The sequence below is a fragment of the Martes martes genome (genome assembly GCF_963455335.1).
Source record: "Martes martes genome assembly, chromosome: 16".
Classification (NCBI taxonomy): Eukaryota; Metazoa; Chordata; class Mammalia; order Carnivora; family Mustelidae; genus Martes; species Martes martes.
Genome location: NC_137904.1, coordinates 64,538,593 through 64,561,965, shown reverse-complemented (window position 1 = coordinate 64,561,965; position 23,373 = coordinate 64,538,593). Strand labels below are relative to the sequence as shown.

At 60.3% G+C, this 23,373-nt stretch overlaps 2 protein-coding genes across 2 annotated transcripts; one reads left to right on the top strand and one right to left on the bottom strand.

Annotated features, from left to right (window-relative positions):
* Positions 1-7,535: 7,535 nt before the first annotated feature.
* LOC308357232 (testis-expressed protein 19.2-like) lies at positions 7,536-8,591 on the bottom strand (the record flags this gene model as incomplete). The annotated part of the gene is made up of 1 exon (XM_080826696.1): positions 7,536-8,591. One exon carries the CDS (start codon positions 8,589-8,591, stop codon positions 7,536-7,538), a length of 1,056 nt encoding a protein of 351 aa, XP_080682822.1.
* Positions 8,592-17,232: 8,641 nt separating this feature from the next.
* Positions 17,233-18,288, top strand: LOC308357231 (testis-expressed protein 19.2-like; the record flags this gene model as incomplete). The annotated part of the gene is made up of 1 exon (XM_080826695.1): positions 17,233-18,288. The coding sequence occupies one exon, from the start codon at positions 17,233-17,235 to the stop codon at positions 18,286-18,288; it is 1,056 nt and encodes a 351-aa protein (XP_080682821.1).
* Between the last annotated feature and the right edge of the window lie 5,085 nt (positions 18,289-23,373).

The window sequence follows — 23,373 nt, the reverse complement described above, 5'->3', positions numbered from 1 at the left end:
GCTGGGGGAGTGTGAAGTTTGCAGTCCCTTCAGAAAGCAGCCCAGGGCTATCAGTGAGACGGTCCCTCTCTCCACCTGCCCCCAAGAGAAACGAGTGTGATTGTCCACAAAAAGCCAAGAGCGAGAACGTTGACAAGCAGCCTGTTCCTAATACTCGGGAGCTGGAAGCAACGTCCAGAAATACTAATGTGGATACACTAACTGCAGCATCTCCCTGAAAATGCTCGGTAGCGATGAAGTCGACGGAACCGCGCTTCGGTCAGTAACTTGGGTGACGGCGACGAGCGGAGGGGACCAGCCTGAAGAATGCAGCCATGGGCTCCCTTACGTGACGTTCACAGAGGGCAAGACGGTTGTGACAGTGGAGGTCAGAGTAGTGGTTCTGGGGGAGGTAGGGGGCCCTGGGGAGCCCGGGAGTGGGGGGCCGAAGCATGCTCTCTGCCGGTCTGGCTGACGGTTCCATGGGCACAGAAAGGGGCACCTGAGGCCTGCGCTTCCGGGATGAGGATCATCCTCACAAGGAAAAGACAGACAGACAGACAGACAGACGACCGGAAGCCTGGGATACCTAACTGCAGGGGAGGGGAGGGGAGGGGAGAGGCCCCTGTGACCCCACCTCCCAGGGTCCAGGGATAATAGTGGCTTCCGGCCGCCTCCCTCTGCAGCCCAGGATCTACCATCATCGTGATAAAGTCTGGACCGTCCCACCCTGCCTGACCTGAGCCCAGCGCCCCGAGAGGACCGGCCCAGCCTCTGGTCTGCTGCCTGGCCAGGGGTCGTCGTCCGGCCGGGGCCCTCTCCCGCTCTCCTGAGGGCAGCAAGCCTTGCGGGAGGGACCACCAGGCCGGTGGCAAAGGCCCGCGGATCCCGCCCTGCGCACCTGCGGCTTCCAAGTGGGGCCCGCGCCCGCAGGGGGCCGGCGGGAGGGCGCGCGACAGCCCAGCACCCCACCACGCGGACACCCCGAAGCCCCAACACCCTGTCCTACTCCCCGACACCCGCCCCACCCCCACTGCTCCAGCCCCGCCCCGGCGCTCGAGCGGGCGCCCCGCTCACTCACCCAGCGTGGGGTCCACCCTGAGCCTCGGGTCGCCCTGCACGTCCCCGAGCGCTGGGCGGGGCGGAGGGACGCCCGCAGGTCCCGCCGGGAAAGCCGGCGGCTCCGCGTCCGACCCGGTCGTCGCTGCCACCGGCCCGGCCGCCAGCGGAGAATGCGCCGCGCGGGTCGTAATAACCCGGGGCGAGCGGGGCGCTGGAGGGCGGGCGCGGCGGGGGCGGGGGGGGGCGGGGCGTCTCATGGGGGCTGGTGGCGTTGGGGGCGGGAGGGTCCAGCGCAGGGACGTCTCCAGGCAGGGCGAGAGGGTTGGGGTTCGGGCTTGCGACAGCCCCGGGGGGGGGGGGGAGGCAGGCGCTGGAACCCTGAGGCCACAGGTCGCGTCCGGGGCAGCAGCCCCAGTGGGCGTCTGAGCCGGCGCGCCTCGGGGTGGGCAGGGGCAGGCGCCTCTGTTTCCCTCCACCTGCTCCCCTCAGTTGCCAGAACTCCCCCGACTTCTGGTTGTCGGTCAAGCCCTGGACCCGTGTGCCTGCTGCGGGGGGGACCATGGGGGTGGGGGATCCGAGAAACCGAAAGGGCGGTGACCCAGGGGCGATAAGGACATTCACATCGTGCAGCCATCACTATCTCCAAACGCGTCTTATCTTCCCCAACTGAGACTCTGCCCCAGCGAATCCTGTCTCCATCCCTGCGTCTTTGTTCTGTCTCTGTGGAGGTCAGTCCTCTAGGGACCTCGCTCGCTGCAACCATGCAGAATTTGTCCTTTAGTGTCTGGCTTATGTCCCTTAGTACGACGCCCTCAAGGCTCTTCCATTGTGCAGCTTGTGTCTGAATTCCCTTCCTTTTCACGGCTCAGTAATACCCCATTGTGTGTACACTCCACATTCTGTCCTTCACACGTGACCCTCCGGCCGTCCCACCTCTTGGAGCTGTGGCTGTTTTGTTTAATAATTTTCTTTTCCTTCTATGGGTGCTATTCTTTTATCTCTGAAAAATCCTAACCGTCCTTATTGTCAGGTCTTTTTCAGATGGCTCCGTCATTTTCAAGGAGCCCAGGACTCTCTGAGCACTGCTCCCCATTTCTCACTGATGGATGGAGACCACGAGCCTGCGGATCTCAGTACAGGGACGTCTCTGCGTCACCCCCACCACAGCTCTTGGCCCCGGGGATTCATGAACAAGTCTTATTCTCACCTCCATGGGCAGGTGATTCAGCCAGATGGGCCTCATCATGTTTCAGCTTATCTGCTGCCTTTGGTCCAAACACCCCCATCACCCCGGGCCTATATGGGTCACAGAGCGAAACCTCCAGGAACACAGCCCTTAGCCAGCTCCCAAAGTGGGAGAGCAGCCAGGACCACAGACTGGGATGTACAAGTGACCAAGGATAGTTATCACCAAAATTGTGGGTCAGGTCCCTGCCTTCCCAAGAGCAGCCTTGGTCCCCCATCTCCCGGTCAGGACGTCCTGCAGAGCCGCCGGCCACACAGTCCACGGCCTTCTCTCCATTCGCACCACGAGGGAAGGACAGGTGCCATCCGGTGTGCGTGCTGGACACACCCGGCAGACAGTGGGGCAGGGGCTTGGCCGTCCTGAGTGTGGGCGACAGGGGCCAAGGATGGGGACAGGGAGGTAGGGAGAGGCCTGAAGATGCTGGTGGCCAGGGCAGCCTCTTGTAGGTGGGGGGACGCTGAGCACCTTCCTCTTCCACATGGTGACCAGGAGAACCTTCCTCTTCTGCACGGTGACCTTGCCCTGGACCCAAGAGGAGCTGGTTGTCCACAGAGAGGCGCTCACTGCTCAGTCCAGAGCAAGGGAAAGGGGCCTGGGGCCAGGGCTCCTTCGGGGAAACAGGAACGCAGGGGCTGCTGTTGCCCTCAGGGGGTGTGGGGGCCCCAACCCTAAAACCTAGTGTGCTCTGTGCCGAAGTAACACTGCACACATGTGATTCACTTTGTGAACCATCGAGTCATAAATTATAATCATAAAACCCCCACTTTCCACTAATGTGACTTTAAAGTTTTGCTTTTGGGTTCATTATGTTTTGAAATAATAATTTTTCTGTAAGAACTCATTTCCAATTGCATTACTAAATTGCGTGGGAAATGAGGTTCCATAGACAGAAATCTGGCATCGTGAGTCTCTTTACAGTTGCCCATCCAACTGGACCAGAGACTGGTCCAAGAGGCACATCCCATCACCACCCCCTGCCCAAATCCTGCCGGAAATAGATAAAGGGGAGGGAGCATGACTAGGGGTTGGGGGAATGAACCCCTGACAGGGTCCTGGCAAAGGCTATCTGAGGAGGCCCACCTTGGGCAGAAATGGCCAAACTTTAGCCCCACCCAGAACTCAGTCAGGGCCCTAGGCTCCCGGCACTGCCCACAGCTAAGGGCACCTGCCCAGGAGGAATGTTCCAGCAGGGATACACCCTCCCATCTGTCCTACCACCTCCCCAGGACCCCTCTATAGTCAGTGGCTCATTGTATTTTTCCAGGAGACCCTTCCCTTGGTGCTTCTGCTAATGTTATTCCTTGTTTTCCATTTCAGAAGCTGCAATTTTCCCAGTCCTGGTTCCAAACTAAAACATACCCAGGTCTCCAGTTGGGGGAACCCCTGTTAATCAGCGGAGAGCAAGCCCTTTGGCCCACACAAAGCGGTGTAAGGGGCAGAGTGCTCCCCTGACTTCAAATGGCCAAGCCTCGGAGGGCTGAGTGCAGGGAGAGGAGGGAGATATTTCAAGTAGACAAAACACTGTCTTCTCTCAGAGCTGACACTTGGGGCCCTTCGGGAAAGCATGTGGGCCCCCAGCGCCCAGAGAAGTGCTGGGGTCTGAACCAATGGAGCCACTGAGGCTGGGGGACCTGCGGGAAAGGGCCTGATTCAGGGTCTACGAAACCTCCGTTCTGAGTAAAGAGGCTGGTTACAGAGCCCTTGAGAGCCGTTCCGGGATCTGCAAAGGTGGGGTTGATGCCCAAGCGAGGCTAGAAACTGCAGGTGCTCCAGATTTCTCTGCGAGCAGTTTAGCCAAGGCCCTGTGTTCTCTTTGCATCCACGGAGTGTAACTCCTGACAGCGTCCGGGTAGCAGACTGCAGTGTCCTTCCCCTCAGCACAGCGGCCCCACTCCTCCCAACCTCCCTAGGAAACAAAGAGGTCAGGAGCCCCGCCTCCTTCCTGAAGCCCATCAGCCCCTTTCATGAAAACAGCAGTGGGGTGCCCCAGCCTCGAAACTGATGAAGGGGCCTCTGTAGCAGCCCAAATTCAAGGAGGTGGGAGTCTTGTCCTTGCAGGTCTCTCCTGGGGGCTTCCTTCACCATCACCATGATCACTAAGACCATCAGCAGCATCACCATCCCCATCACCACCATCATCAGCAAGTCCACCACCACCTCCATCACCACCATCTCCCTCACCACTGTCTCCCTCACCACCACCACCATCACCACCACCACCATCACCACCACCACCTCCATCACCACCACCACCTCCATCACCATCACCACCATCACCACCATCTCCATACCACCTCCATCACCACCGTCCATCAACACCATCACCACCATCTCCATCACCACTCCCATGACCACCGTCCATCACCCCCACCCCCACCACCTCCACCACCACCACAACCTCCACCACCACCGCCTCCATCACCACCACCACCTCCATCACCATCACCACCATCACCACCATCTCCATCACCACTTCCATGACCACCGTCCATCACCCCCACCCCCACCACCTCCACCACAACCTCCACCACCACCGCCTCCATCACCACCACCTCCACCACTATCAGCAGCAGCAGCATCACCAAAGCCATCATCATTTTTACATTTGCTCAGTATATAACACACACCTGGGCACCACCATCTAGATCAAGTGCTGGTATTTTTAGTATTTGTTTCAGTGTTGTTTTAGGAAGTACTAAGTCCCTAGTCGTCATTCCCATTCTCCTCCCTCCCTAGAGGCACCACTGCCCTGACTTTGGGGAAATTCCCAAACTTTTTTTTGACCATGTATTTTCCATGTGCACTTAATAACGTGCTTTAAAATTTTCATACATGGGACTGGACTGTACCTATCTTTTCGCGATTTTCTGTTTCCTCTCAATCTGAAAAATAAGAGCTCATTCGCCCCTCTGAAAGGCTCTGTGGTATTCGGCTGCACACACCCCAGCTAATTCCACTAACAGCCAGAACCGACTGCAGCTGTTTTAAGCGGAGTAATTCACACTGCAGCCGCATCTGGCGTGTGGGGGGGTGTTCTCCGCACGTCCTCCGGGAAGAAGACACACACTTATCCCTGCTCCGGACCAATATGCTACAACTTTTACATTTGATTTTTTAAATTTGAGGTGAAGTCCACATAACATAAAGTTAACTATTGTCCAACGGTTGCCTCTGTCCAGTTCCAGAACATTGCCATTATCTCCAAAGGAGACCCTACACCCATTAAGCAGTTCCTTGCCATTCCCCCTTTCCCTCAGCCCCTGGTAACCCCTTATCAGCGCTGTCTGTAGGCAGTTGCCTATTTGTAGTCATTTCCTAGTGGAACCCTACAGCATGTGGCCTTTGGGACAAGCTTCTTTCACCGAGCATGATGGCTTCCAAGTTCATCCACGTCAGAGCGTAGTTCGGTTCTTCATCCCTGTTTACGGTGAAGCACGTGGCGCCATGCGGCCGTGCCGCGGTGCGTTTATCCCTTCGTCTGGACGTGTGGATCGTGCGCAGTGCTGTTATGAGCATGTACCTACATGTTTTTAGTTCGCTTGGGTACATAATTCATATGGTAATTAGAGATTTCATTTTTTGAGGATGTATTTTATCTTTTCTCATTTTCACCGTGACTCGTGAGCTGGTATCTTCTGATTTCAGATGAGAGTCCTGAGGAGCGCTCTGGCGGCTGCTCGAACAGAGCTGGGGCTTTCTCACCTGGGCCTGCGGCACGATTCCTGCTCCTGACCTGCCACCCTGGGAGATCTGCAAGAAGCCTGGTCGTTAAGGGGGGAAAAAAGGCCGCCCAAAACGAGAGTTCGCTGCAATAAGGAATAAATGGACTGTTTCATCTGGAGGGATGGAAAGGAGAAGGGACGACGGTAAGACCGGGCTGGGTTTGTTTGGGAGAGAAGGCAGGTTCATGTTCTAATATAGACTCCAACTCACGAAATGCTCCGGAACGACCGGGGCTGTTGGAAGGCTGCTGCATTAAAGCTTTGCCCACGTAACCAGCATCCGAAGCCTCCATGATTCAAGACCAGGTGCTTGGGAAAGACCCATGGGAGGAAGACTGGCCTCAGATGGGATAGCGTTAGCCTAACACACTGTAAAACCCTCCAGAATGAACCCTTAGAACTGTATCTGTCACCGAAACGCAAACAGCCCGCCGGGAATCACTGGAAGGCTGTGTCAGCCAGAAACCGCCGGCTGAGGCGACAGCAGCCTCAGATCCATCATTCGCGAGAAGGAAAACCTGCTGAGAGCATCTTCCCCGAGGAAGAGTCTCTCCCCTGCCTCTGGCGCCCTGGTGCCCGGAACTGCAGAGTGAGCATCGCCCTGGGGTGCTGGCACCTGCCCCCGCCTCCGTCTCCGTCTCCTGATGATATTAGCATTCCTCACTCATGTTCTGCCTGAAAAATTTTTTAAGTCAGGACACAGATTCGGATTGATTAAAATCTGTTTTTGATGACACAGTCATTATTGTTCACAACATGCCCTTAAGCGCGCATGTGTTTGTTTATAAATAATGTGACAAACACTCGTGAAACAAACTCTTACTGTGAGCCAAAACACGGACTCGAGGGGCCTCTGCTGTCCCCACCTCTGCCTCCTGCTCCTGGGAGACTTAAACCTGTCACGGTGGCTCGTGCAAGACACAAAGATGACGATGTCAATCAACAAGGACCAACCAAATGATGACTCACCCCAGGGGCCTGAAGCAAAACTCTTCGGACTTTATTTAGTTAAAAAACAACACACAAAGAAACAGGTACTAAACGGTCCGACTGCATAGAAGGGCCAACCTCTGAAGCCAGGCGTCTCCCGGGGCGGACCGGAGGCCCCACGGCGGCTGGCGGGGTCCCGTGGGGCCCCGGACACCATCCGGGCAAAGGCAAGGCCGCATCCCCGTCGCCCCCACGCCCGCGTGCTCCTGGGACACGGGCCCCACCGGAGACCTGCCTGCGTGTGGCCAGGGCAGGGCCGGCGCCCAGACACGCGTCCCGCAGCCACTCACCAGGCGTGTCCCGGGGCGCGCCACGCTCCTCGCTCCGTGGCCTCTGACGGAGAAGAACTTCTCTCCCGGTTCCGCGCCCCTGGGTCCCCTCCACGGAGGCGGCGATGGGTCCCCTTTCTCAGTCCCCGGGCAGCTCCCCGTCCTCCCTCCCCAGGCACGAGTCCCCTGTCTCCCTTGCCACCGCTCCCCCGGCTGTCGCGGGGAGGGGACAGCCAGGACGGGAGCGGCCGCTTGGGCCGCCGTCCCTCAGTCCCGGGGCCCTGGGCCGAAGGGCTGGAGCGGGGGCAGCTGCCCCAGGGCCGAGGCTGCCCCGGCAGCCGGGCCCTCCCCGGGCCCCCCGGGCCCCCCGGGCCCACGGCCCTGGGAGGACGCGGACTGCGGCGTGGACGCCGAGGCCCCCTCCTCCGCCTCCCTCGTGGCCCAGGGCGAGTAGGAGAGGATGGTGAAGCCCCTCTTGAGCAGGGCCGAGGCCGCGGGGACCAGCTCTTCGGTCTGGCCCGGAGGCGAGGACTCCAGGACGCTCAGCTGCCACCGGTGCAGGTCCGGCTCCCGCGGCGCGTCCTGCAGCCTCACCACCCACACCTCGTCGGGCTCCAGCAGCACTCGCCAGCCCTGGCCCGGCGTCCTCCGCGTCCAGCCCGGCGTCATCTTCCGGAGGTAGACGGCGTCGTAGCAGCCCACCATGGAGATGACCTGCAGGTTCCTCAGCCAGGCCTCGGCCTCGGCGGGGTCCACGGCCCGGGCGGCGCCCAGCTCCAGCACCATGGGCTCCCCCGGGGGCAGGTCCACCTTGAGGAAGCCCTGCCACGGAGGAGGGAGGCTCGGCCAGTGCGAGCAGGTGGGGGGCCCCTCGAGTCTCCAGGGGAGGCTCTGCATCCAGTCCGCGTCCTCGGGCCCCAGGCCCAGGGGGGCCGCGTCCTGAGGCTCCAGCTCGGTGGGCACGAAGTGGTGGTCCGGGCCGGCCTCCTCGGACCCCGCAGGGGCCGGCGCCGGGGGCCCCGGCCCCCAGCCCGCCGCACCCCCCTGTGCGGGGTGACCTTGGCCCTGCCCCCAGCCGAGCCCCGAGCCCGGGGACCCCCCCTGCTCCGGCCCCGCCACCGGGACCAGCTCCGCCAGCTCGGGGTCCCAGTCTTCGTCCTCCCAGTCTTCCAACTCCAGCAGGTCTCGGAGTTCCAGGAAGGCGACCTTGAAGCACGCGAAGCAAAGCCCTGGCTGGGCCCCGTGTTGCAGCTGATACAGCCAGGACGCGTGGAGGTAGGACATGCCCTCGGCCCCGTGCCGCGCACTGACCGGGGGGCACATGGCCCTGCGGGGCGGGGCAAGGAAGGGGATCCTCCTGCGGGTATCTGGGCCGGCCCGATGCAACAGGGACCCGCAGAGGTCGGGGACGTCGTCGGACTTCTGGAAAATTCTTCAGCTTACGCGATGGCGCTATCCTCTGGGAAGCTGCAAAGGACAAGCCACTGAGGTTGGGGGCCCCCCAGCAGGCGGGGTGGGACGGTCGCCGGTCGCCGGGGGGAGCACGGGCAGGGGGGCGATGGGTCGAGGCCCGGCCCGGCCCTTTCGGCCCTGCCCTGCTCCGCGTAGCTGCTCCCAGGCCCGTGGGGCACGCGGCCCTCCCCGCCCCCCACCCCCACACCCCGGCACCCAGCCAGCGGAACCTGCGAGAGCCGGGTGGATCCCGACGGAACCTGAGGGAAGCTGGCGGGGCCTCAGAGAACCGGAGGGAAACTGAGGGAGGCTGACAGAAGCGGAGGGATCCTGACAGACCCTGACAGAACCTCCCAGAAGCTGAAGGGAGCTGAGGGAACCTGACAGGATCTGACGGAAGCCGACAGAAGCCGAGGGACCCTCACGCGAGCTGACGAAACCCGAGGGAACCTGATGGACGACCCCCACCCGCCACAGGCCGGGCTGGGCCCCGGGCGCTTCGGCCTCTCGGCGCACCCCAGCCCGCCCGCCCGTGTCCCCCAGACCCTCTCCTCAGCCCCAAGGTTCTCACCCTGCCCGGCACCGCCCTCCTGTGGGTGCCCCCCAGAAAGGAGGGGAAGCAGCCCCCCCTGGGAATATAAAGGGCCCTTTCCCATGGTGCCCTGGGCTCATCTGCATATCTCCCAGGAGCCTCAGCCCACCAGGAAGTGAAAGTGCTGAGTCATCGCCCCCCCCAGGAGAGCCCCGCGTGGCGCCCCCAGGGGGGCAGGCTGCCCCCTCCCCCAGCACCACCAGGCCTTCCCCGGGTCGCCCCGCCCCTCCCCCCAGCCCGCTCTTCTCAGGCTCTTTCCATCTGCAGGTTTCTGAAGCCGTGCGGGCGGGCGCCACTGTGATGGTCCTTGTCCCTTCGTGGGTGACCCGCCTGGTCGTGGGTCCTGTCCTGTGGCTGAAAGTGGATTCTTTCTTGTTGTCTTTTTTTTTTTTTTTTAAGAATGTTGTTTTTATTTGGGAGAGAGACACAGGGAGGGAGGGAACACAAGTAGGGTGGTTGGAGAGGGAGAAGCAGGCTTCCCGCTGAGCAGGGAGCCCGACGTGGGGCTCGATCCCGGGACCCTGAGATCTTGACCCGAATGGAAGGCAGAGACTTAACAACTGAACCACCCAGGCACCCCTCTTGCTGTCTTTTGATTAAAGGTTCCTTATAAATTCCTGAAACTGATCAAGTCTCAATGATTTACGTTTTAAACACATTGCCCCCTTTTGTGGCTCTTCTTTTCATTTTCAAAATTAGACTATTTGAACTCTTTTTTGAACACAAACTTTATTTTTATATCATTCTGGGTACAGAGCAAAATTAAGTAGAAGGTCCAGAGTTCCTGTACACATGCCCCTCACGTCTGTAGCCTCCCCACTACCAACAGCTGCACCAGTGGTATATTTGTCCTAACTGGTGAGCTGGACGGAGCAGGGCCTGCAGGACAAGACACAGCTAGTCTGGAAAAGATGAAGGCAAAGGTCCTTGGACCGGTGGGTCTCAAATTTTGTTGTACATTAAAATATTCTTGGGAAGTTGAAGAGTCCCACTGCTCATGTCACAGCATGTGACAGACACACCTGAGTGACCGCCAGTGGTCATACCCTCCCTGTGACTGGATGTGGAGCCTGTGACTCACTTCTACCTAAGAAGTGGTACAGGGGGTGGATGCTCCTGCCTGAAATCACATTGTGTGTCCCTCCTGCAATGACATTACTTCGAGTGTACATAAGACCCCAAGCCAGCTCTTGCTGTCCCTTCCTGGCCTTGAAAACGGAAACAGCCAGGCCGTGAACTGTGCAGGACACTGGTCACCCTCTGGGACCCAAAAGTGGCTCCAGCTGACATCCAGTGAAGCCGAGGCCCTTAGTCTCAAGCCCACGAGGATAGAAACTCTGCCAGCCGTGAGCGCAGTCCCTCTAGCACTTTGGCTGCAGCTGTGAGACCCTGAACGAGGGCCTAGCCAAGGCCTATCCTAACTCCTAATCCATGGAAACTAGAAAATAAATGTGTGTTGTTTTAAGCCTAAATTCGGTCACCTGTTACAAATCAGCAGAAAACTAACCTTTGCCCACACCAGTTATATCAGAATTCTCACATGGGATTCAGGCATCGGTCAGTGTCTCAGACTCTCCAGATGTTTTCAATATGCAGTACAATTCCAGAACCAGTGCCTAGACACCTGGATGAGCTTAGAAGTTTCCACAGATTCTGAGCCATTAATCCTCCACCCTCCCCTGGTCTTAGCCTAACTCATACTCAACCCAGGCTCTGCATGGAGCCCAAACAGCTATGATCACCAACGAACCTGTGACTAAACACCTTACCGTCACCTGCCACACACTGGAAAGCACATGATTGGACCCGCCTCATGGCCCTTCCAGGGGCAGCAGGGACCAGAATCTGGCCACCAAAGTCACCTTGCTCTGAAGCCTAAGGGGAAAAGTAGGAGAAAGCTTTTCGTGAAGTGAAATTTATTCCATTTAAAATCCTTTTGTCCTGGGAGCCTGGTGGCTGAGTCCGTGAAGCCTCTGCCTTCGGCTCAGGGCAGGATCCCGGGGTCCTGGGATTGGCGGCCTCCCTGCCCCCAGGCGGGGGGTCTGATTCTCCCTCTCCCTCTGCCCCTCCCACCCCCCACTTGTGGACTTTTTTAAAAAAGTATGGACTTTTTACCTCCGGTGTGAAAAATGTCTTTCTGGAAAGCTGCCTTGGTTAGGGTTAAAAAGTAAGCTACTGGTAACCCCTATGGTCCCCCCAGTTTTATTTACCTGTCTACCCAGAAACTCAAAAAGCCTGGTTAGGCCAGATCTGGCCCTGGTTTGGGGAGTTTTGCGAGGCCTCCCCCGGCACAGGGCCCACGCAGGCTGGGTTGTAGCGTTTATCTGTTTATCTGTTTTTGTGTTCTGACTGTTGGCTCCTTACCACCTGTTACAGAATCGAGTTTTGAAATTTTGAGAAGGTGCTTCCCCTGCCCCAAATTCCTTGTCCATCTCCCACCTCCGGCAGATGGGCACGCGGGTCCTGCTCGGCTGGGGTGTCGGGGCGGCAGCTGCCAGAGCCGAGGACCAGAAACCCACCCAAGAAATGGGAGTCTGAAAGCCACGGTGCTTCTCACGCATAGTGAGAGAAAAAAGGCTTTTTCTGGAAATTCCAGAGCCAGGCAGGAACCATCTAGAGCCCAGGATGGGTAGGTCGTCCGCTAGACAGTGTCCCCAAAGATGCCCACGTCCTGCGTCCATGTCACTGCCGCGGTGGAGATTAAGTTAGGGTCTTGAGGTGGGGGTTAGCTTGCATTCAAGTGGGCTTCACGGCATCTCCAAGGGTCCTTACAAGAGGGAGGTGGGGGTCAGAGTCAGAGAGAGACTCTGGGAGGACGGAGGAGAGAGAATTCCGTGCTGCCGGCCGGGAGGTGGGGAAGGGCCGCAAGTGGCTCCGGAACCTGGGAAAGGCCCAGGAGGGATCGGTCCCTGGAGCTTCCAGAAGGAGCCGGCCCCGCAGGCCCACAGGCTTCGCAAGTCCGGAACCGCAGGAGAGCAAACCTGAGTCGCGTCGAGCCACTCAGTCAGTGGTTGTTTGTCTGGCGGCCACGGGAAGCTCGTACAGGATGATGGTGTTTCTCCGGGGAGATTTGGGGTTCTGAAGATGCCCCATTCCCAGTGCACCCCTGGGCGGGGGCAGCGTGTCTAAGGACAGCAGCGTCCAGGGCACGGCTGCTCCCAGGCAGAGTGTGACGGGGCCCGGGCTGGGCCGGCAAACACCGTGCGAGGAGGCGGTCTTGTGGGGACTCAGGGAAGACCCGGTGCTCCCTCCTTGGAGGGAAGTTCACCCTGAGTCTGGCTCTTCTCACAGCTGCTGCAGCCGGGCACAGAGCCTCCCTGCTTGGAAGTGACGACGGCAGCGGCACGACTGATGGGCGTGTGTCTAGCCACGTGGGGTCTGTGTGGACGCGGCAGCCTTGGCTGTGGTAGAGCTTCAGACACTCACGAGGTTTGACATAAAGGAACTTGAGGGAGATTCCAAGGGCTCCAGAGTCATCCCCACAAGGGTTTGGGCTGTAGAAGGCCAGGGGAAGGATGTCCCCGCCCTGCTGTGGTGGGGACATCCTTCCCCCTACTGTTCTGTCAATGTACCCAGCACCAGCCCCTGGCCGGGGCCTGCAAGGGTGGAGGGTGGGACCCAGGCCTCCCCTGGAGGGTCCACATTCCAAGGGAGTCTGATAAGCAGGTGCCAGAGAGCAGCTGGGGGAGGTGATCTGTGGGGACCCCATAGGACCCCAACCGAGAAGGGCTGATTTAGATACTCCCACTGCCGTGAAGCTCTTCCAGAGGCTTTCAGTGCGGTCAGAGCACATATTTATTCTAGAGAATTAAGCGGATGTGGAAATCTATAAAGAAAATTCAGTGACTCGTAATCCACCCAGAGGCGATCACAGCTGATGTTGGTGCGTTCCTCTTCGGTCATTCTTTATAGGCTCACAGACACGTGATGCCCAACACACGTACAGAGGGCAAGGACACGCACGTGACACCTGACATGCGTACACACCCAACACTTGCAAACATGGCTACAGACTTTCCTCTTTCACAGAGTGGTGAGAGTACTGTGCATACAAACCTATAACCTGCTTTTTTTCTTTTCCCTTAACGGAGGCTAATGACCTTACCCTGGGGCTTCTTTGAGAACTAGTTTTCTGCGGGGACGCGGTACTGTGTGGGATGGCCACATCCTGATGAGTTCCCCATCAGGTACCGGTGCGCCTTCCCAGTTTCCACTCCTTCATATCATTCCAAAATGGACATCTTGTTTTGCAATTTTAAGCTTATTCCTGTAAATCCCCGCCTCTCTCGGTCACCCCTCCTAGGATCGGGTTTCGACCTTCCTCTACCGAACGCTGCGCTCTCTTCTGTCCGACTCGCACATCACATTCACCGCTTTCTCTACCCTGGCCACCGCCTTTTGTTTGTGAAGGGACCTGAGGTCTGAGGGCACCCTAAGTGGTTGTAACTCTTAGATGATTCCTCCCGTGACTCACCCAAGCATTCTGAAGGGTGCACGGAGGTTGGGAAGCCTGTGTCCATGTCTGCGTGGCTCCCAGAGGACAAATCCCCATTCATCCTACCGTGGACGGCCGCGCCGGAAGCCCCGCGGGGGGCAGCCGCTCCCGCACGGAGCCGGCGTTGGTTCCACTCGCTCCGCATCCCGCTTCTGACGTCTGTGCACCCTCCGGGGGCGGCCAGTATGCGGCCCCGGCTCCTTGCTGAGCCTTCACTGGCCCAAGAGTGCCCACTTAGTACCTGGCCAACAGATGAGCGGACGGATCAGTGGAAAACAAGGGAGCAAAGGGCGCTGGCTCTGCCCTCTGGGTCACAGGACTGTGGACCCGTGTGGATCGGATGCAGGGGGGGGGGGGCGCTGCCCCTCCTGGGGCCTGAGTGTCTTCCCTCTTCTCAGTGTCATACACGCTCCACACAGCCGGGCCAGCCGGGATGGGCAGTCCATCCACACCCACAGCCAGGGTGTCATTTTGAATGGCCAAGTTCTCGAGGATTCATGACTGAGAGAGCCCCCTGGACACACGAGCCCCAGGGAGAGGTAGCTGATGGGGACCTGGGCACACGGGTGGTAATTCGGACCTGCCAGGGTTCAGATATCACCCCTGCCGGACCTCTCAGTGGGGGCCCAGGGCAACGTCTGCAGGCACAGCCCCCCTTGTCCTCAACACTGCTCATCTGCTGGAGGGGGAGACAGGGGTGTGGGTAAGGGGTGGAGGCATGGGCCCTGCCGCAAGATGTTCCTGGTGCAGCAGAAGGCTGGTGATCCGGGTACTGAGAAGGGAAATGAAAAAACGTCTCCCCAGATTATTTTGTCTTGTGCCCTGAGTCTCTTCTCTGTGTCAAATAGAGACCTGCCCCGGAATCAGTCTTACGCTCCGGTGGTCGGTCAGGAGAGCTCAAAAAACAAAGGAATCACACACTGTGACAGAGGCAATGGTAAAGGCGTGTGTCGACAGCCGAAGCCATGCCAGGAAGCTGACGGCTGGTTCAGCAGACAAGCAAACATTCACCAGAGGAGCCACTATTGTCCATTACAGTCCCAGCCCCGGGAAGAGCCAGAAAGGGGGACAGCGCATCCCCGCGGGCCATGGAACGTCCCCCTACCCCAGTCTCCCGAGGCAGCCAACTGCGCCTCCCAGTCACGGACCAAAGGCTCCAATCTCTGCCCAGTGTCCACAGCCCGGTTCTTTCCCTCTTCAGGGCCGGAAGGGAGAGCGAGGGTAAGTTGGAGTTTGTGCGTGTACATGCGTGCGTGTAGGTCTGCGCAGATACGCGTCATGTGTGAACGTAGAAACATATACCAGTATGTAATACTGTGTGTGTAAAACATGATGTAATCATGCAAAATACGTACCCTAAAAGCAGGACTACGTGTATATATAATGTAATTGAGGGAGTGACATCCATCAACTTCGCTACTTCTGTTGGTCCAAAACAAGTCACAGTTTCCACCTTCAATCACAGCGAGGGGTGACGGGCAGGGGGGGACCTCAGGGTGTCTGCCACATAGAGGGACATGGACACCGGGACTTTTCAAACGCCTGAGACAATTTGAATTGCAAAAAAATTTGAGAAACTGATCTAAGGAACTTTGCCATCAGCTAATGACAGAAGCAGGTGTGTCTTTTCCTGCAGGCGCTGCCCAGTCTGGGCCTGGCTGCGGACTTGTTCATCTGGGGACACTCATCAGGTGTCCTGGGGGAGATGAGCCAGTTGGATGCATGGGTTGGAAGTTTGTTTCTAAACTTCCAAAGAAGGGCCGAATGGCCTGACCAATTTAGTGAATTGTTCAAAAAGCCATCTATCTCTATTCTTGTATTTTTACAAGAGCAACTTATATTTAAATAAAAAATTATGAAGCAAAGGAAACAAGCAAAAGAGTAAAAGAATAAGGTGAAAAATATAAGAAACTGACATTACGGTCTTGGGGAATTGAAGATGTTCTGTATAAAGACCAAAAAGATCTTTTCTCAAAGGAAAGACTGACACATTAGACCATATCTGCAGAATCTAAACAAAGTGAGATACGCCACAAAAGGAGGCAATGTGTTTAAAACGTAAATCATTGAGACTTGATCAGTTTCAGGAATTTATAAGGAACCTTTAATCAAAAGACAGCAAGAGGGGTGCCTGGGTGGTTCAGTTGTTAAGTCTCTGCCTTCCATTCGGGTCAAGATCTCAGGGTCCCGGGATCGAGCCCCACGTCGGGCTCCCTGCTCAGCGGGAAGCCTGCTTCTCCCTCTCCAACCACCCTACTTGTGTTCCCTCCCTCCCTGTGTCTCTCTCCCAAATAAAAACAACATTCTTAAAAAAAAAAAAAAAAGACAACAAGAAAGAATCCACTTTCAGCCACAGGACAGGACCCACGACCAGGCGGGTCACCCACGAAGGGACAAGGACCATCACAGTGGCGCCCGCCCGCACGGCTTCAGAAACCTGCAGATGGAAAGAGCCTGAGAAGAGCGGGCTGGGGGGAGGGGCGGGGCGACCCGGGGAAGGCCTGGTGGTGCTGGGGGAGGGGGCAGCCTGCCCCCCTGGGGGCGCCACGCGGGGCTCTCCTGGGGGGGGCGATGACTCAGCACTTTCACTTCCTGGTGGGCTGAGGCTCCTGGGAGATATGCAGATGAGCCCAGGGCACCATGGGAAAGGGCCCTTTATATTCCCAGGGGGGGCTGCTTCCCCTCCTTTCTGGGGGGCACCCACAGGAGGGCGGTGCCGGGCAGGGTGAGAACCTTGGGGCTGAGGAGAGGGTCTGGGGGACACGGGCGGGCGGGCTGGGGTGCGCCGAGAGGCCGAAGCGCCCGGGGCCCAGCCCGGCCTGTGGCGGGTGGGGGTCGTCCATCAGGTTCCCTCGGGTTTCGTCAGCTCGCGTGAGGGTCCCTCGGCTTCTGTCGGCTTCCGTCAGATCCTGTCAGGTTCCCTCAGCTCCCTTCAGCTTCTGGGAGGTTCTGTCAGGGTCTGTCAGGATCCCTCCGCTTCTGTCAGCCTCCCTCAGTTTCCCTCCGGTTCTCTGAGGCCCCGCCAGCTTCCCTCAGGTTCCGTCGGGATCCACCCGGCTCTCGCAGGTTCCGCTGGCTGGGTGCCGGGGTGTGGGGGTGGGGGGCGGGGAGGGCCGCGTGCCCCACGGGCCTGGGAGCAGCTACGCGGAGCAGGGCAGGGCCGAAAGGGCCGGGCCGGGCCTCGACCCATCGCCCCCCTGCCCGTGCTCCCCCCGGCGACCGGCGACCGTCCCACCCCGCCTGCTGGGGGGCCCCCAACCTCAGTGGCTTGTCCTTTGCAGCTTCCCAGAGGATAGCGCCATCGCGTAAGCTGAAGAATTTTCCAGAAGTCCGACGACGTCCCCGACCTCTGCGGGTCCCTGTTGCATCGGGCCGGCCCAGATACCCGCAGGAGGATCCCCTTCCTTGCCCCGCCCCGCAGGGCCATGTGCCCCCCGGTCAGTGCGCGGCACGGGGCCGAGGGCATGTCCTACCTCCACGCGTCCTGGCTGTATCAGCTGCAACACGGGGCCCAGCCAGGGCTTTGCTTCGCGTGCTTCAAGGTCGCCTTCCTGGAACTCCGAGACCTGCTGGAGTTGGAAGACTGGGAGGACGAAGACTGGGACCCCGAGCTGGCGGAGCTGGTCCCGGTGGCGGGGCCGGAGCAGGGGGGGTCCCCGGGCTCGGGGCTCGGCTGGGGGCAGGGCCAAGGTCACCCCGCACAGGGGGGTGCGGCGGGCTGGGGGCCGGGGCCCCCGGCGCCGGCCCCTGCGGGGTCCGAGGAGGCCGGCCCGGACCACCACTTCGTGCCCACCGAGCTGGAGCCTCAGGACGCGGCCCCCCTGGGCCTGGGGCCCGAGGACGCGGACTGGATGCAGAGCCTCCCCTGGAGACTCGAGGGGCCCCCCACCTGCTCGCACTGGCCGAGCCTCCCTCCTCCGTGGCAGGGCTTCCTCAAGGTGGACCTGCCCCCGGGGGAGCCCATGGTGCTGGAGCTGGGCGCCGCCCGGGCCGTGGACCCCGCCGAGGCCGAGGCCTGGCTGAGGAACCTGCAGGTCATCTCCATGGTGGGCTGCTACGACGCCGTCTACCTCCGGAAGATGACGCCGGGCTGGACGCGGAGGACGCCGGGCCAGGGCTGGCGAGTGCTGCTGGAGCCCGACGAGGTGTGGGTGGTGAGGCTGCAGGACGCGCCGCGGGAGCCGGACCTGCACCGGTGGCAGCTGAGCGTCCTGGAGTCCTCGCCTCCGGGCCAGACCGAAGAGCTGGTCCCCGCGGCCTCGGCCCTGCTCAAGAGGGGCTTCACCATCCTCTCCTACTCGCCCTGGGCCACGAGGGAGGCGGAGGAGGGGGCCTCGGCGTCCACGCCGCAGTCCGCGTCCTCCCAGGGCCGTGGGCCCGGGGGGCCCGGGGGGCCCGGGGAGGGCCCGGCTGCCGGGGCAGCCTCGGCCCTGGGGCAGCTGCCCCCGCTCCAGCCCTTCGGCCCAGGGCCCCGGGACTGAGGGACGGCGGCCCAAGCGGCCGCTCCCGTCCTGGCTGTCCCCTCCCCGCGACAGCCGGGGGAGCGGTGGCAAGGGAGACAGGGGACTCGTGCCTGGGGAGGGAGGACGGGGAGCTGCCCGGGGACTGAGAAAGGGGACCCATCGCCGCCTCCGTGGAGGGGACCCAGGGGCGCGGAACCGGGAGAGAAGTTCTTCTCCGTCAGAGGCCACGGAGCGAGGAGCGTGGCGCGCCCCGGGACACGCCTGGTGAGTGGCTGCGGGACGCGTGTCTGGGCGCCGGCCCTGCCCTGGCCACACGCAGGCAGGTCTCCGGTGGGGCCCGTGTCCCAGGAGCACGCGGGCGTGGGGGCGACGGGGATGCGGCCTTGCCTTTGCCCGGATGGTGTCCGGGGCCCCACGGGACCCCGCCAGCCGCCGTGGGGCCTCCGGTCCGCCCCGGGAGACGCCTGGCTTCAGAGGTTGGCCCTTCTATGCAGTCGGACCGTTTAGTACCTGTTTCTTTGTGTGTTGTTTTTTAACTAAATAAAGTCCGAAGAGTTTTGCTTCAATTCTTGTCGGGACTCTCCCTCCGAAAGCCCCCGTCGGTTTGCCTTGTCTTCTCCTGTTCTGGCCCAGACGTGTCCCGGCAACACCAGCTTCTCCAGTCACACGTGAAGGCCATGGCTTCCGAGCTAGTGACGACGGGAAGCCCGAGGGTGACCTGTCGGCTCTCCTGTTAGGACTCCTGGGAAGGATCAGGACTGGGTAGAGAACGTGTCCCAGGAAGAGAGGGAAGTAATGCCTGGCGGGGTTTCCTCCCTCCCGCAGCCCCAGCCAGACACCGCAGTAACCCAATAAACATCCAGTTGAAATCCCAGGCATGGTTTACGGGACTTCGGACCTAACATCCACAGCACTCACGTTCACATTAATTCACGCCACACGTCCCATGTGCCATAGGCACGCGTCAGTATAGAACGTCAGTAAATTGTGCCACGGACGTTGCACACCCCCTTCTGTGACTGGTGTGGGAAAGCATCCGTCACTAAGCAGGTATTGAGCACCTACTATGTACCATGCCATGTTCCAGGTATCGGGATACGTCAACATACGAAACAGATGGGGAGCTTCCGGGGGTGGGGCTTCTCTCCAGGGTGGGAGACGGAAGAGCAAACGGGCGGCTGCGGGTGGAGAAGGTAGTGGTTGAGGAGAGTCAGGTGTACAAAGGTGGTGGGGCCCCTTGGAAACAGTGTCCAGGAGACCGCAGGCAACTTCCCCTCACGTCCAGCCTACTTTCCTTGTCTTACACGCTTTGCCCACGTACTGAGCCCCGTGACCTGTTGGTGGCCCCTGTCCTTCCAGAGGGCCAGGACGCTGGAGCATGGAAGTGTCCAGCTGGGTGTCAGAGTGCTGTGTGAGACTAGAGCCCCCAGACACTGTTCTCAGCACCGGGGTCATAACACGCTTCCAGGCCGCCCTTCTAGAAACGGCTTCCGATAGTGTTTATTTCGAAATAATGCATATTCGTTGCTCACAATTTAGAAAACATATGCAAATTAGAGGGAAATGAACAGCAGTAACCGAACTCTCAGAGCCAGTGCTGTCACTGTTTGGCTCGTATCGTTCATAGCCTTTTTTCTGTGGGTAGTTAGAAATTTTGTTAAAGATTTCTTTCACAGTGTAGTGTCTGTGGCAGTGTTGAGCGGGAGAGCAGCGGCAGGTCAGGCAGGAGGGGGACAGCCAAGGCACTGACACCCCGTGTGGCCAGCACTGTCCCTAGCCCTTCCGGGGTGGGGTCTAGGTGAGGTGGGCCCTACCATCTCCCCGGGGCAGGCCCAGCGCCTGGCGGAGGCCCAGCGTCCCCTCTTTTCCCTCATGGCCGGGTCGTGCCCCTGAATCCAGAGTCCATGACTTTCCCAGCGGCCTCAGGGGTGCGTGTGCTGGAGATGGTCCCTGAGCCCGAAAGGGGCGAATGCGCGCGGGGGCCCCAAAGCCTTCCCCTGCAACGGCCAGGGGGTCTGGACGGCACGTGCATGCCCTCGCTTTGTGGCAGAACACGTCTGCAGACACCCTGACACCGCGGAAAGAGGGGTTTCCGGGCGGCTGGGGGCCACGGTGAGGGCACAGGCCGCGCCGTGGAGGCAGCAAAGACCCCTCCTCGGGGAAGGGTCTTGACACAGCTGTGCGCAGCCGTGGCGGGGTGCGGCCGGAGTGGCGGCTGCGGGGGATGGGCCAGAGCCGGGAGGTCCGACCTTGGGAACCGCTGCTCCCCAGTCAGGGACCAGGGCAGGGTCTGAGGGCAGCAGGGCGTCCCCTCACGCATGTCGGTCCGGGGGAGATTGGTTCTGGCCCCGCAGCCACACGGCCCCCCTGGGCTCGCAGTCGTCGTGTTTTCTAGACTCCTCTGTGCAGCAGACTGGGCCTGTTTCCCTCAAGTGCCGCCACACCGGTGGTGAGTGACCGGGGCCACGGGGCTGAAAACGTCCATTCTGGGCTCCCGCCTGCCCGGGTGCTGGTTTCAGAGCGACTTCTTCCCGCGTTCTTGCTGGGTCCTGCCTGTCTCGGTGGCGGGGTAGGGACGGCTGGGGTGCACCCCCTTTCTCGGGGGTGCCTGGGGTACGCCATGTGGTGGAGGCGGGCAGGGGATGGAGGCCGAGCAGGTTTGTGAGAGGAGGAGGAAGACGAGTGCGTGGGGCGAGTGTGGGCGCAGAAGGGGCTGGGCTCCCGTCTCCACCGTCCTGGACGTGGCTCTCCGGCCTCGGCTTCCCGCTCCCGCTGGGCGCAGAAGTCTGGGCGCCTTTGGCGTTGGGGCTGCAGGCTCCCGCACCAGAAGACTCCGGAGGATGCGGCACCACCACTCAGCCGGCTCACATTCCCTCTGCTCCCCACTCTTGCGTAGGTTCTGTGGGTAGATTCGCACCCCCAGGACTCTGCGTCCCCCACCACAGCCTGCAGAAGCCGTGATTCACCGTGGGGTGCCCCTGGGCCCCCTGAGGTCACAGACCATCTGGCCCTCCCCATCCAGCCACCACCGCCGGGGACTCAGGGCTCATGCTTCTGGGCTGCACGGGCTCGGGGGAGGGTCCCCCTTCTAAAGTTCCGAGCACTGCTGATCTGGACAAGCCTCCTCCTCGGCCCCCCACCGGGAATGGGGGGCCCACCCGTGGGTGTGGGGACGTTAGCCACGGACGCCTTTGCTTCAATGCACCCAACATAAAAGACCCTTTGGTCCATCTTCTTTTGTCCAATCGCCCAGTGAAAGCGGCATCTCCTTAAAAACATGTGTTGGGCGAAGCTCAGGAAAGGAAATGGCGAGGATCATGATTCTGGGTGAATCGGGGCGCCCACCCAGCTGGCTCGGTCGGAGCACGTGACTCTTGATCTCAGGGTTCAAGCCCCATGTTGGGTGTAGGGATTACTTAAATAAATGAATAAATAAAAACTTAAAAAAAAATCTGGAGCCGTGTTACACTGGCCTCCCCCAGTGACTGGCCAGTGGGCCCCCAGGGCACTGGCTCGTCTCCTTGTCTCCTGAGCTCAGCGAATCACATCCTTTTTGGTTAAGACAGCCTGACTTCAGTCGACCTGCTTATGTTGAAGTGAGAGCAAGACCGGACGGCAGAGAGCACCGCTGGGAGGCTCCGGCCAGGGCTGCACCCACTCAGCTCCCCTCCGGGAGGACCCCAGGAGCAGGCTGCGCCTCCCTGCCACTGGAGAGAAGGCCACCAAACCCACGTGGGTGACCCTCGGGTCAGTCCCACTGCCCTCACAGCCATCGTGGACCCTGCAGCTGGACCTCCCGGGGGCACTGTCGGGGACACTGCTGGGCACACGGAGGCAGCAGAGCCTCCCCTTCTTCTTTGTCCTTCTGGTCAGAACCCGGCTCCTGGATGGGCTCCTGGGGTCCTGTCGCAGGCTGGGCTCTGCTAGGCCAGCGGCGGAGGTGCACAGCGACATGCCCACGCGGAGGAGGCAGGGAGGAGGGTGTGATAGCCCCCTGGGGGCTGGGCTCCTTCTCACTTGTTCCTGACCCTGCTGGGCTCGGCGCGCTTGGTTTAAAGATCTGCCACTGGAGAGAACTAGGCACATAAACACTGGGTTGACTCAAACCCATAAATGTTTGGGCTGTGAAAATGAGACCGTGGCAACTTGCACCCGCCCCGCCCCCATGTGGCCTGGGGGGTCCCAGACCCCACACAGGTCCAGGCCCAGGCCGGTCTGAGTGACTGTGTGCCAATGGCGCCCCTGGTGGTCATTTCCGGCAGGGTGGACTCCCCACACCATCCGCCTTGAGCAAAGGAGCCCCAGCCACGTGCTATTCCCACTGGCTCCAGGAAGAACCAGCACCAGCGCCTGTCGTCAGAAACTCCCCGGGAGCGCCCAGCTCCGCAATCTGCTCTGGACCCCGTTTTCTGACCTGTGAGGTCAGGACACTTTACGGGGCTCCTGACGGCTCCCAGGGTCCGGGGTCCGGGGTCCTCTCTAGCAGGGACCCTGGGTGCTGGGCTGTGGTGGGACGGGAAACATGTCCCACCAAACCAGCTCTGCTTCCCGCTCCCGCCGCAGAGACCCGCTGGCAGCGCGCACTTGTGAGTTCGTGAGCACCTGCGAGTGTGGGCAAGCGCGTGGTGTGGGCGTGAGTGGTGCATGTTGGCAGGTGTGAGCGTGGGTGTGCAGTGTCTGAGTGTGTGCACGCCCTCCGACCCCTCGGAGCAGGGGCCTTGGTTTCTGGGTCCCACCCCTGCCAGACCTGTCTGGAGAGCCGAAGAAAACAGGACAGCCAGCCTCTAACCCCAGGACCTGGCCGGGGAAGGCTGACCCCGAAGACAGGGCCGCAGAGTTCAAGGGCTGACCCAGATGCTGGCCAAAGTCCCCTTTGAGGTGGAGGACACAGAACATCGACCCTTTCTGCTCATCTGTTTTCCGTGGCTTCTGAAATGAACTTGAACTGCTGAGGCGGCCAAACAGGCAGCCCAGGCTGGGCCGAGCCGCCGAGAAGCGTGGAAAACAGCCAAGGAGGAGACTGGTGCAACCTTCCCTCGCGGACAGAGAGCCCAGGCCGGGCGGCCAGGCACCAGGGCCGACATGGGCCCAACTCCTGCGCTG